The sequence below is a fragment of the Anabrus simplex genome, chromosome 2 (genome assembly GCF_040414725.1).
Source record: "Anabrus simplex isolate iqAnaSimp1 chromosome 2, ASM4041472v1, whole genome shotgun sequence".
NCBI classification, from domain to species: Eukaryota; Metazoa; Arthropoda; class Insecta; order Orthoptera; family Tettigoniidae; genus Anabrus; species Anabrus simplex.
The window spans coordinates 406877005-406891383 of NC_090266.1; the positions used below are offsets into that span (position 1 = coordinate 406877005).

The window sequence follows — 14379 nt, forward strand, 5'->3', positions numbered from 1 at the left end:
CTGCGATATACTCGCATTCAAGTTTCACGTATATATATGAGAAGTTTTCTGATAAAAGTTACAGTTTAAAAGTTCATTTACAAGATGTTCAGAATTAGGCGATTCATAAAGTAGATCTGCATTGCTCTGTACAACAAGAATTTTTTCTGTTTTCAGTTTTGAATGATTTTCTCAAATCAGTCAATAAAAGTTTCAATGATGAGAACGATCTTTCGACGTCAACTGACACGAGAGGTAAATACTTGAATGATGCTGCTTCTTGTGCAGAGTAGTTCGGAAAATCCTGACGGTGCAGACTCGCCACGCAGCACCCTCTCCAAGTCCAACGCTGCACTCCAACCGGGATTTTGAGCCAGCACGAACTGCAATTTTTGTTTCACGGTTTTCCCAGTCTCTCCAGGCCACGAGTCGGCTTCTTGGATGACTCCTTGTATTGTAGCGACCACTTCAACCAACTCCATCCCTCGCGATTCCAACTTTAGGATGGCCGCAGGAATGACACTCATGTAGGCTTTTATGAAAGTCAAGGATGGCATCACGCTCTTCATTTAAAAAGCAGCCTTAGCTTTCGCGATGTACTTGCTGTCCGCCTCATCAAACGTATTGATCACCTGGAAAAAATATAAATGAAAAACATTAGCCAAGGAGAATAACTGAGAAAATTACAAAATTAGGCGCCGTATGATGGAGTAAAGATAAAAGATATGAAAAGAATGATAGAGAAAACCTCGAAAATGAGAAGATTTTAAACATTTCAACTAGTCTTAGCTCTTCAATTGCCCTATGATTTTCAGCGTAATACAAGGCAGCCAATATCCAAGTTCCCCATCGCCTCAATATGGGCTCGGGAGGTAAAGGGAGCTCTGGATGCATCGTCTTGAAGGCACAGATGCGAGAAGGAGCCTTGACGAAAATTTTCTTCAGTGAGGAAATTACGCTTTTCACGCTGGGCGATTTTTCGCCCAGCTCCTCAGCAACTCTGTGCACTGCATGGGTAGAGAAGCTTGAAGCTCTTCCCAGGCTTAATCATGTAGGGAGCAGCATCAGTCTCCAATGCGAGTACTTTTGTTTACCTCCTCATCTGAAAAGGTTGGCCACAGCAAGCCTGAAACAGGAATGCATAAAATGAAGGATAAACCGTTCAGTTAATGGGATTTTGACATGTCATATGGCTGTAAGAGATATTTAACTATCAGAGTCTTCACTGAGCATACGTAGAATGCATTGAAATTATAGCCAGACTGTACTTATTATTCTTTGGCAAAACACTCAAAAAATAAATTAACAAAAATATACTTACGCAGAGCTGCTTGCGCAGTTCGCACAATGGTACCATGGTTTGTCACATCTAGCTCGCTGCACAGAATTAAGTGGCCCTTCCCCGGTTCACTGGGACTGAGTTTTCCAACAATAACGTTGGCCATGTATCTTCTACAACAGTCTGTGGTCTCGTCGATAGATAACCAAATTGGGTGGCTCCCGATGTCGTCCCTGATTGCGTGTAGAACCTGGTGAAGAAAGTACCTGAATGAATATTCTTCGTGGAATGAAGATATTATCAAGAGATTACCTTCATTACGACAGAGCCAGATCCATGTTAAAATTACTTCTAAATTGTTTAAATGAGAATGCGGAATATGGCAATCGTGCATGAATTCCTACCTTTTCATACTCTGAAGAAACGTAATTTTTACGTAGGGTCGACTCATGAGGCAACTCTCTTCCTGCAAAGTCCTTGAAGAGAGCTCTAACCTCAGCATGTTCGACCTTGTAGAGGGGTATGTTGGCACTTAAAAACGCCCTATAAACTTTGGAAGAGAACTCGTCCGAGTGCTGTTGCTGATTGAACAAAGGTTGTATCAGCACTTGTTTCTTCAATTTCCTTTTTTTTAAATTCTTCAACTTTTGCTGAGTGCTCACTTGTGGCTTTATGTTGAGAAAATTGGAAACCCTTCGAAAACTTGATCTGAAAATAAATAGGTAGGTACGCATAAGTGAGAAAAATTACATTGAATGAACAAAAATAAAGCATTGTGGACTATGAAATTAATTTCAAATATTGCAGTAGAAATACGAGCACCCTCTTAACGATCCCATGAAAAACCAGCAAATCCAAACATCAATTTCCATCTTGGAAATGTAAAATCTGAGGATCTAACGGGTCTACACTTCTCTCTACTTACCTAGTAGGTAGGCACCGTATGCTGCACATACGGCTTACTTGAAATTTCAACCGTTTGACCAGTAATATCTTTAAGAACGTAGATGTGAAAAAGTCAATAAGAACTTACCTCTTTTTCGCATTTTGCAGAAAAGAATTTTTCCCTCAGTAGAAAACGAGTCAGGGTCTTCCTTTGCACATCGTCGGAGTAAAACACTCAGAGATTCCTTAACTTTAGGCATCGCATACTTGGAAATCACAAGAACTCGATAGGTACGTACGGATACGATTACGAACTGAGAGTAGAATGCAGAAATTTCACTTGACAGGGTCGGATCTTCCACCACTTCATGGGAAAAGCCACCTAAACAATACTGGTTCCCAAAATAGGCACACCACTAAAATACCTCACATTTCAAAGTGAAAGGATGCTTGGGGCTTCCAGAGATTATCTGACGAATCGCACTCTAATCCGGCAGAGGCCAATTAGGGCGTGTGAATGACCTCACTAAAGGTTAAAAACCTGCGGTTCTATTATTCGTACCAGATAGGCTTTTCAATAATTATTTCTGTTTTAGAACCTTAAGGATGGTCAGGGCCCGAATTCGGGGGGGAATTCGAAGAAAAACAAACTATTTAAACGAAAACCACAAGAATATGCATTTATATGCTTCTATTCTGAAAACCGCTGTTTTATGCATTTATATGCTCGATAAATTTAAATTCCGTTGGTCCCAGAGAGATGAAAATACTACCGAAAGGCTTCTTTCAATGTGTACTATTCAGGAAAAAAATATGCTAATATGCTCGAATCTGAGCCCTAGTGATAACTGAAAACTCCTGGAAAAAGTATCAAATGGTAGACTTCTAGGTTTTCCCGCAACTCCGAACCGGGTGGGGTATTAAATTATTTAAATAAATTATATAATAGTGACTAAGTTTGAGAAGGCCTAGCACTCCTGCAGAAGCATCTATGCATCAAAGTACAGCAGATTGTCTGCTACAGCGAGTAGGCACGGCTAATGGCGAGAACTCTGTTTTAAAGACAGCTTTTTTCCTGTCCCTTGCAAATCCCTACATAAACTGTGTACTATCCTTCAGTTATTGCGAGAATCCAATCACTTACGCATCCGTTATTACGAGCGATTAAGTGTGCGTTATATTTCCGTTATCGATATTTATGCACTGCATTATTATTTATAAATTTCATTTTCCGTATTGGCAGATTCAAAGTATACATAAGAAAAGTGTTTTTCCACCAATCAATACACAATTTATTTTAAATAGATTAAACTAGTACCGGTTTCGGCTCTTTAACGGCCATCATCAGCTAGTACATGATTTGTTTCAACCATTAGACAATTCACAAGTTGTTATTGTATTAGACATCCGGATGTCTAATGGGGGATGGAAATGTATACAATAGCATGTAATTAAAATATCAGTAGTCAAGGTAAAAAGTTGCAATAAGTTAGAACATGAGTATGTAGGACATATTAAAACATATGGGTCATAATATAAAACGCTTAAAAAGTTTTAACACATTAAAATTTGGTAAGTATAGGTAGACACTTGTTAAAAAATTTTAGTTCATGTTACATAGGTTCCATTCTTCTATCTTCTGTGGAGTTCCATTGCTTTTATGTTGTGTTGATTTTAGCTGTGTATGGTAATCTTCGAGAAATTTCTGAAGCTGGTATGCGTCATACTGATAAGGACCTTATTCCAATTTGTGATGTACTCTGGCAAGTTTTAATATAGTAAACAGCAGGTCTTGAGTTTGAATCAGAAGTAGTTGGTGGCAACACCTCTCTTGTCTATGTTTGTGGTTGTAGTTTTAGTTGTTGCGGAAGTCTTGTGCCGGTGTGTTTGAAGGCTTGTGACAACAGCTTTTTCCCTATAAACTCTGTATGTTTTTATCCCAGGTTAATGATTCATCCATCCACAAGCCAAGAAACTTTGTTGATGATGAGTACTCAATTATGGTCTCTCCAAATGATATTGGACTAATTTCCATATTTAAATTAAACTTATGGTGAAATCTAATCACAGAAGTTTTCTGTTTACATAAAATTAATTTATTATCTTCAAGCCAGCTCATATTGCCTGCCTTCAATTCAAACCCTTCAGAATTTTCATCAGCTACAAAAACAGTAATATCATCTGCAAACAAAGTTAATCGCACTCCTTGAATATCATCGACAATTTGGACGATATCATTAATAAATACTAAAAATAATAATGGTCCTAAAACTGACCCCCGTGGAACACCATGATCTATGTATCTGGCACAGGAATACACATTCTTAATTACATTTTTGCTCAAATCAGTACTGGTATATGATTTCAACACTGTCTTATATCCCCTAAAAATGATTTGAACCAGTCATAGGCCATTCCCCGAACTCCATAGATGTATAACTGTTCTAAAAGCAAGCTGTGGTCAATTATATCAAAAGCTTTTGTTAAGTCCAAGAAAATACCTAAACATGCACCCTTCCCATCTAGTGTGTCATATATCCGTTCAATAAAGTTAATGAATGCTGTGGTAGTTGATCTATTTTTACGAAAGCCATTCTGGCAACCAGCTAATATATTATGCTTCTCTAAGAATGATAACAGTCTATGGTCTATCGTACATAATTCTTTCCAGTATTTTGAAGAATACAGAGGGGAGGCAGACCGGCCTATAGTTACCAGCATCTTCTTCACTACCCTTTTTATGTATCGGAACAACTTTGGTTACCTTGAATTTGTCTGGAAATTTACCAGTGGTTAGTGACAAATTTATCAAATAACAGAGAGGCTTGATTATGTATTGGTAACAGCATTAAATAAGGTAGTTTGAATAACCATCTAAACCAGAAAACTTCTTTTTACCCATCTGTTTTATTATCTTATCTATCTCTTGCTCAGTCACAGGAGTAAGAAACATGGATGATACATTCCTGTGAACTGTATTCAAGTTTGTTCTTGTCACTGATGTTTGAAAATTTTCCGTTAACCTCAAAACTGCTTCTAGAAAATAGTTACTAAATATTTCTGCAACTTCTTTTGGATCGCTGATTTCTTTCCCTGCATTTGTAAGAGTAATATTATTTTTTAATGGAGCTGGAGTACCTTTCTCCCTTTTTATAATGTTCCACATACATTTAGACCTGTTTTTCGATTTTTTTTTTAGCTCTTTCTCATTATGTAATCTTTTGGCAGCCTTCAAAACTTCTTGATATATGTTCTTATATTTCTTATAATAATCCTTCAATTCAGATGAGGTGTTACTCCCTTTCACACATTTGCTTAAAAACCTTAATCGTCTACTTGAATTTCTAATTCCTGTTGTAATCCACGCATTCCTATAATTCTTTACAATTACCCTTTTGACTGGTATTGCCACTTGATAATAATAATCAAACAAACCCAAAAACTCACTGAAGGCCTCATTAGTTGAGTTATTTCTATATACACTCTCCCAAGTTTCCTTGGCCAATAACTGGTTAAAATATGAAATATTTTCCTTGTTACACATTCTAGTTTCCCTGTAAATTACATTGTTATTTTTTAAATTATGGTTTCCTATTACCCTAGAATTTAGATGCACAATTTGAGCAAAATGATCTGAAAAACCTGTATCATAAACTTCTATTTCATAGTTCCACATTTCCTCATTCAATACAACTTGATCTACTGCTGACATTGTATCCCCAGATATTCTAGTTGGTTGATTTACAACTGCCTTTAGACCATACAAGGAAAACAACATTTCTAGCCTTTGCTTATCTCGCCAACCATTATTCCCTAAAAAATCTACATTGAAGTCGCCCATGATTATTACATTTTTGTTCTTATTCTGTAGGTCATCTAAAATAATTTCAATATTATTATAAAAAGTTTCAACATTACTAGAAGGATTTCTATACATGCATATAAGTATTAACTTATAATCCACTAGTTCAACAAAGCTAGCCTCGAAATGCTCCTCTACATTCAGATATTCAAATTTATCCAACTGCTTACATTTGATATTATTATTCACATATATATACGAACCTCCACACTTCATTTTCTTTCTACAAAACTTACTTGCAAGAGCATAACCTTCTAATACAAAGTTTGAAATCTCATCCTCTATCAACCAATGTTCAGTTAAGCATAAAACATCATACCCTTGTAGGTTATCTGCCAACAGAACCTCCATACTTAGAATTTTATTTCTTAAAGATTGAACATTCTGGTGGAACAAATTTAGCTCTCCCTTTAGATTATAACTATTGCTACCTTTTCCCTTAAAAAATCCTGCTCTAGGAATAGTGGTCGTTTCCTTGTCCTACTTGACGTTCTTATTTCTGGTTGTTTAGCTTGCCCTCCTTCAGTTCGTCCTGATGGTGCTCCAACATCCAACTTCTCCAGTAACTCCTCTCCTCGTTCATCCAACTGACTGCTACTGACGATCTCAATGGTTTCCTCACAAGTTTTCCCTGTGTACTCGGTGCTTTCTGGTATTGCTGTATCTGATGATTGTGGTAGAATCACATTAATCCCTTTCAGCTGATTTTCTTCTCCTAGGCATCCTTCTTTAGTGGTAGCACTCAGCTCAACTCTTCTTACTTTCATTACTTGCAAATGTTCTGCAACTTCCTCATCTTTATCGAACAGCAGTGGTATGGCATTATTCATGATAAGTTTTTCCTGGAGTCTGTTGTATTTTCTTTCTTATCATATTACATAGCTGCTTTTTCCCTCTTCTGCTAAGATGCATGCCATGATTTGTGAAATATCCTCGATCCATATTGCTCATATCAATTATTTCTGTATTTTGAAAGCATTTGACAATTTTCTGTAGCCGCCTGTTTGTATCATCAACTAACTTATTTACACAAGACCATTCAATTAAATCATGTCGATGTGGAACATTACATAATATTACATTGGTGGTCTTTAATTTGCAAAGTGCTTTCCTCACCCCAGAAATCACGTTTGATGCTTCATTTCTAGCAATATCATTCGTCCCTGCCATAATAACCACGTAGTCATTCTCATTAAGTGTTCCCATCTCTTCCATATCTGACTGAAGAACCTCTTTGAACAGAGCACCTGGCTTGACAAAACCTACAACTTCAGTCTCCGGTAGCATATCACCAAGTTCGACAGCAATACCCCGACCATGGCTATCCCCGTACACAACTGCCTTACATTCTTCTTCAACCCCAGTGCAGGCTTCCTTGTAATGGCTGGAACATTATTAATCTTTACACATTCTTCTTCACTAGAAGTAATTGATTCAAGGACCTGGAACTTATTCCTTAATTCAATACCTAGGCCTACGCCCCGATCATGATTAGTTTTAGGCCTACTGTTGCAACTCCTCGTACTTACTTCCAACCATGTCTCAGTTTGCACTTCAGTCACACCATTTAAACTAAGTCTATTACGTTTAATACTTTCAATGTCTTCTCTTAACATTCAAATAATTTCATCCCTTGAGGCCAATTCGGATAATAAATTAACACAGTCAACACACTTTCCCGCTTCAGCATGCACGATGCGTGCGTCACATACATAAACATTTCGCGAATTAGTTTCCTTTTGGCCTATGACCTGATCCACACTTCCACTGGTATTTGACACCTTCTTCTTCCCGTCGTTAAATTCTATGCACTCACTACTTTCCATTAAACTATTACATTTCTGAAAATTCTCAACAGCTTGAGGAGCAACACGACCGGCCGGCGCCATGTGGAGAGAGCAAAAAAAAAAAAAAAAAAAAAAAAAACAGCGCATTATTGCAGATCACACTCTTTCTAAAGCAAATGTCAGCTGAAGCTTAATATTTCGGACCAGTAGGTTATTAAACATATTTTCTGGCCATGAATCATTTTGAGGTTAAACTCTGCCATGTACCAGAGAATGACTTTGACCTAGACCAACTTTGACCGTCAACTTCAATGCGACAACACTTCGATCGACTAGAGTCGAAACTCGAAGGTGCGAGTTACAACATGCACGCAACCGTTGAAAGATGCTGATGCCTGTCCACTTACAAGATTTTAATTTCGTATTCAATAGTCAGAGATTTCTCGACTTTTTCAGTATCCATACCACAAGACAAATATGCACCACGCTTGTCAACTTAACACGATTATGTTCCTAATCAGTACGTATGCTATCACGCGACAAATATTCGCTACCCTTCACTGTATCACTCAACATAGAACACATTTCTAACTTCTAAATAGAATGCGAAATACAAGCACAAACATGCTTACCGGGCGAGTTGGCCGTGCGCGTAGAGGCGCGCGGCTGTGAGCTTGCATCCGGGAGATAGTAGGTTCGAATCCCACTATCGGCAGCCCTGAAAATGGTTTTCCGTGGTTTCCCATTTTCACACCAGGCAAATGCTGGGGTTGTACCTTAATTAAGGCCACGGCCGCTTCCTTCCAACTCCTAGGCCTTTCCTATCCCATCGTCGCCATAAGACCTACCTGTGTCGGTGCGACGTAAAGCCCCTAGCAAAAAAAAAAAAAAAAAGGCTTACTGTGTTATTCAGCAATATCAATGAAAACCAGTAAACAAAACTGAACTTTCCTGAGGCTAACAGCTTGCTTCCCGAAGGGGAAATTTACCCCGTACAGTTCAGGAATGCAAGGCCATTTTCCGTTTTCGCGCAATTTTCCCCGACCTGTCTCCTGTGGCGAGGGTTCTAATCTGCGTTGGAAATCACGTTCCTTTCACAAGGGATGACAAAGAACATTTTCACGGTTAGGGAAAATGCGATCATTTTAAACGGAAACAGTGAAAATTTGTGACGCGATAAGTGACGTATTTTTATATAGATTTAATATGGGACTTTGAATTAACAAGGTGCGGTGCTAGGGAGAAATCTTCGTAATGAGGAACACATTAACGAGGTTTCACTATTTTCTCACGCCTGGTTAAATTCCGGAATGGCTATTCCCATGTAAAGTTATAGCAAAGAAGTTATCATTACTCTACTGGTGCCTGAAATATGTTTTCATGATTCATATGAGGTTAAGTTAGGTGACGCTGTATGAATAAGAAAATTGAAATGATTGCCACAGAAGCCACTTGAGGAATACTACTCCAATTTTTCAGAATGAAATTGAACATACGCTTTTACGTCTCAGAATTTTAAAATAACTAACGAGTAAACCGTACATGAAAATATGTGAAAACGCAAGTGTTGAACAAGCAGATTTCCAGTGCATACCGATTTTGATCTGTGTGAGCTTTGTATCAGAATTTTACCTAAGTCGGATATAACAACAATCCGCTATAGCGAGCAAATTTGTCGCCGTTGTGAATTTTCGCTATAACGGACATCTACTGTACCTCTCCACGAACCGCAAACTCAGCCACTATAATACAGTAGTAAATCATCTGTTTCACACGCCTCTGAGTGTCTCGTGATGACCAGGAAAGGCCGTCTCAAGAAACTGGAACTCGGGGAAAGGAGGATCCCGAGGAGAATACTGGAACCCATAAGATAAGAGGGAGGCACCTACAGAATTCGGCACAACAATGAGCTACCAACAGGATCTTCGCTGTGGCAGGTAGAGAGAAGGCATCCAGGAACAAGTGGATCTCTTCTGTCAAGTCGGACCTGGAACAACTGGTGATCCCACAAGAGTCCATACATGAACGTCCACAGTTTCGGCAAGCCATCCAGCGGGGAATTTTTCCAACGTCACTTGCTAGTAGGAAGAACACAGGGAACAGCAGATATATGTGGATGGAAGAAAGAAAGCTAGTTCAAAGCCAGAAAATGGAGTACTGCAAGAGGAGAAACCAGAAGGCCCAAGTGACGTAGAAGATATGAGCCCCTGTGGTCCTCAGTAGTCCCAAATGACAAAGAAAGAAAGTGACTTTAAATAACAAAATATTTACAATAAATAACCCAGTACACAAAGAAACTGTAATATATTTAGTCCTTTGCTTATTTTTAGTAAAAAATAACTCACTTTATTTTACGACTGAAAAGTTTAATTATTACAAGATATTAGAATCATTCCGTATTGACGGTTTTCACTTTACAATGGCGAAAAATGAGAGTATCCTCGTATTCAATACATCATATATTCCGTCATTAGACGGAGCAAACAAATTCAAACATGTTTCGGCTCGCTTGAGCCATCTTCAGTGAAAAAATTAGGGGGTTGGAACAATTTACATAATATAAGTTGAAAAAATGCTAAAAAAACATAATGAAAGAGCAAATGAAAAAACAAACAAAAGAGAGCCTAGACGGAAACAAAATTAGCACAAATATACAATATTTACATCAATATGCAGAGCAAAAAACAACTTATTGCGACAAAATTCAGTGAAACAGGTGTTAATTTAAAATAATAATTGAAACTAAAAACTGCGTTAACCTAAGAGACACGGGAATGAGAAAACAAATGATGCAGATGGAAATGAATAATAGTAGCACATGGTGAGGTTGTGGACCTCATAGTTTACAAATTATTGGTTTAGTAAAAATGACAAAACAGTTTGAAATTGCTGTCAAAATCATTCTAGTAGAAACCCATGACATCAAATTGGTCAGGAGGAGAGCGGGAGCAAACATTTTTGTGTTTTTTTTCTAAATGATGTTCATTTATTTTTGGGTTGGCAATATTTAACTTTTCTTTCCGCCAGCTTTGAATCCAGCCAATCCCTAATTTTTGTAATTAATTTCCAACCAATCCTGGATTTCTTCTTCGACTTTGAGTGTAAATTTTGAATCTTCCAATAAAATTGAGAGGGTGTGGCTTGATTATTCATGAAAGGTCTCGAACTTTCTCTGAGGGTTTATAAACTGCGGATTTTCACGCGTCTCTTGGCCATCTGATCGTCATCTAACTTACTGTGTGTGTCAAGCAGGAGGCGGGAAGGTGCCTTTTCCATCAGGCAGCAGTTCTTCACTAAGGTAATGGCCGTTTAACATCCTTATTTCTTGCTAGCTCCGCAGTTTAACCCGAGAGATAGGTCCGAAACCTTAACTATGTAACCAACTTCTCTAAAATGTAAGTTCTGCCAGCTAATGTAAAAAATTTCAGAAAATCTCTAACTGTAATTCGGGGATAGAGAGTGATTTACCCTCTCGAGCTCCCCTTCATATTGGTTTGAAGCGACTACGTTTTGTAACTGATTTTCTTCCTTTCCGTAATGTCTTAACATTTCCTTATACGAGTCACCTCCATAGTTTGGGAATAGCCCCTGTTTTCATCAGCCTAGTGCCCTTTATGTTTTAAGTGTTCATATCAAGGAGCACAAGCATTTGCCTCCTTTCATTTTTTGTTCGGGCCATTTAGTTAACTGTTATTGCTTTCACACGAAGGCCCTATAGGTTGGGTATGATATACCCCTGTTTCAATTTGTAAGTTGGGCCATGAAAGGCCAAAAGGTGTAAGATATTTTTGGTGTCGCCTTGTATATGCGTGGAAAACTGAGAGCACGTCAGCTCTTTTCTAGTGTTGTAAAAGTGCCTCTGGGAGGCTCGATATTGTGAGTACGGAGCTAGTGCTCCATTTGTATTGAGGGATTTCTGCCCTTGTCTAAATTTGTGCCTTTGTAAATTTTGAGCTGAGTGCTCACGAATTTTGAAACGAGGGGCTGGAAGCCCAGATTGCTAAACAGTCACTAAATTTTGGATGTTCTTGCTATGTATAAACTTTGTCATGTTACCTGGTATGTCATTGTTATCTCACTAAGTGAAAAGTTGTTAAAGTTTTGTTGTTGATTTTTGAAATTAGAAAGAAATATAACCTTTGTTAAAGTTTTAAATCACTTCATGAATTTGCAGTTAGACCCATTCAACCCGGCACCTTCTTTCACCTCTGCTGGTCCACGGGTAGCCCCGCAACACAGACCAACGGTCTTTTCGCTGGCCTGGTCTTGTAAAGATAGTCTTGGCAACCTTGTAAAACACGCTGTGGCATCGTCCTAGTCGGGCTACATTGGATCTGCAACATGTGTTTCGCGAAAGCGGAAGTGTAATAGAATTCACGATTTTTTTAAAGAGAGTTTTAAAACTTTCATTTTAGGTGTAAATCTCTACTTTCACACGAAATAATTCACAGTTCAAAATACCGATTTAATTATCATCCTTTCTGTGACAGGAGACCATCGGAGTTCTAACTCCTGGTCCAGTAACTGAATGACTATTTACATTTTAGCAATATAAATTATTGAAAGTTCACGAATAATACAGCACTGCAACAAAAATATGCTACAATGAAAATGCGATCATTGTTCTCAATCACAAAAAAGATAAAAGGAACAAACGAACTTACCTCCTTACAGCAAGCTTGACAGATTACGCTTCCATTCGTTGTGAAACTGGGATCCCCTGTGATCCACTGCTTCAGCCAGTAAGACTTCGACGATTTTTCTTTGGGCATTGCAGCAAACATACTTCTTATTCTTCCACTTCACAATAAATCACAACACGTTCTGAACATAAAGTGTACGCGTACAACAGTTCGCATCGAAACGGAGGTACAGGGTATATGGGTTGTGCAACATTGTTCGACGTTGACTGGTTCTCGCACATGTCTTAGCAGGTTGGAGGGGTTGAAGGCTTCAAGGTCAAATTGTTCCTTGTTTCTCCTGATGGAAATTTTCCTAGAACTATTTCTGGCGACTTCTGAGAATTCCCATTTTTGTCGTGGGGTAAACAGATATTGAGAAAAGAGAAGAATTCTGTCAAGCACACTAGCTACAATATAATGCACTGGAAGAAAATTGGCTTTTTAAAATACAGTGAAAAGGCATCAAATAGGCAATTATACTCCAAATAGGCACAAACCCCTGAAATAGGCATTTATAGACACAATAAAACCAGCAAAATATAGCTAAAAATACCCTAAAACGGATTTATATCTCAAAAGCCTACATTTCTGAGTACAGGAATAAAATAGGCAAATTCCTGTCTCTAGTTATGATGATGTTTTCTGCTACATGTACAGTTGATTAGTTAGTTTTTTCAGTTTTTGCCTCTTATGACAGTGAAGATGTAATTAGAGTAATACTGCTGCTATCTGTGCTACTGTATATCTGCTTTGTGTGAATGTTAACGTGCTATTTGTACTTACACTGTAAGGATAGACATTCTGTTTAAACAAAATATTTAATGAAAACATTAATCGCTTTGCATGCAGTCATTACATTGAAACGCTTTTACCCACAATAAAACTTTTGTGAAACATATAAATCTGAAGCATTCAGGTTCGAATACACAGTTTATCTGCAATTTATGCGATTTTAGAACCGACTCAAAATTTTCCTTGACGTGTAACGAGACTCATGCTACAAAACATGATATTATACAGCACTATATATCAGAGCACGAGGTATCTGTTGTGAATAAGGCAATCGAGATTTCTAGTGAAGAGGAGTTCTATAATTAGAAAAGTGAAACTGAAAAAGAAGAAGCCTGTGAGTCTGTTGTATGGCGGTCAAAATGTGTATGTATGTTTAGTCCTCAGCCCAAAGGCTGGTTGGATCCTCAACAGCTCCGCCATCAGCTGTCGTAAATGGCCTAGGCATCACTGAAGAGGCGTACTAGGGAAATGAGGAGTGAGGTAGTTTCCCATTGCTTTCCTCACCGAGCTAGAAGTAGCTATTACATATCAGTCTGCCAAGCCCACTGAAATGCATGCACCAACTGACCCTATGAGCAACATTTTCACACCATTCATAGCAGGGACTGGCTGCACAAGGAATGGCATTACTAGCATCACTCATACCTCGGTCACTTTCATCTTGTCAAAGCCAAGGATAAAGCTGAGACAGATCAATGAAAGTAACAATATTGCTCTAGCCCATACCAGAAGACATAGTGCACTGTAAAGACTACATCCTTCCAGCAAAGGCATGGCGGTCAAAATATGGGTGTGCAAAAATGTCATCGCGATGGTGACTTTAAGACTGAAAGCAAAAATATATGCTACTGTAAAATGTTATTATTATTATTTATTTTCCACTAACTGTAGGTACAATTTATGGATGGTGAATGGAGAAAGGGCATAGCCCCACATACACGAAAGTGCCTCCATCACCACTTAAAATTACAATATTCAAATATACAAATACAGTCTACATAGTGTGCTTATATACAGTTACCATATTCACAAGGCATATTTACATAATACTCACAAGACATGTTCAACATTCAAGTAATTCAACACACACACACACACACACAGTCTCTCTCT

General features: G+C 38.2%; 2 protein-coding genes across 3 annotated transcripts in view; both read right to left on the reverse strand.

Moving 5' to 3' along the window:
- The window catches only part of LOC136862858 (protein PBDC1), an 83075-nt gene that overhangs the window by 60805 nt on the left and 7891 nt on the right, over window positions 1–14379 (reverse strand). The gene's annotated exons all lie outside the window — the stretch shown is intronic.
- LOC136864858 (uncharacterized) lies at window positions 622–9815 on the reverse strand. The gene is made up of 4 exons (XM_068226454.1): window positions 9682–9815; window positions 1663–1966; window positions 1301–1508; window positions 622–1105 (listed from the first exon to the last, which is right to left on the reverse strand). Exons 1-4 carry the CDS (start codon window positions 9813–9815, stop codon window positions 1044–1046), a joined length of 708 nt encoding a protein of 235 aa, XP_068082555.1. The 3' UTR covers window positions 622–1043.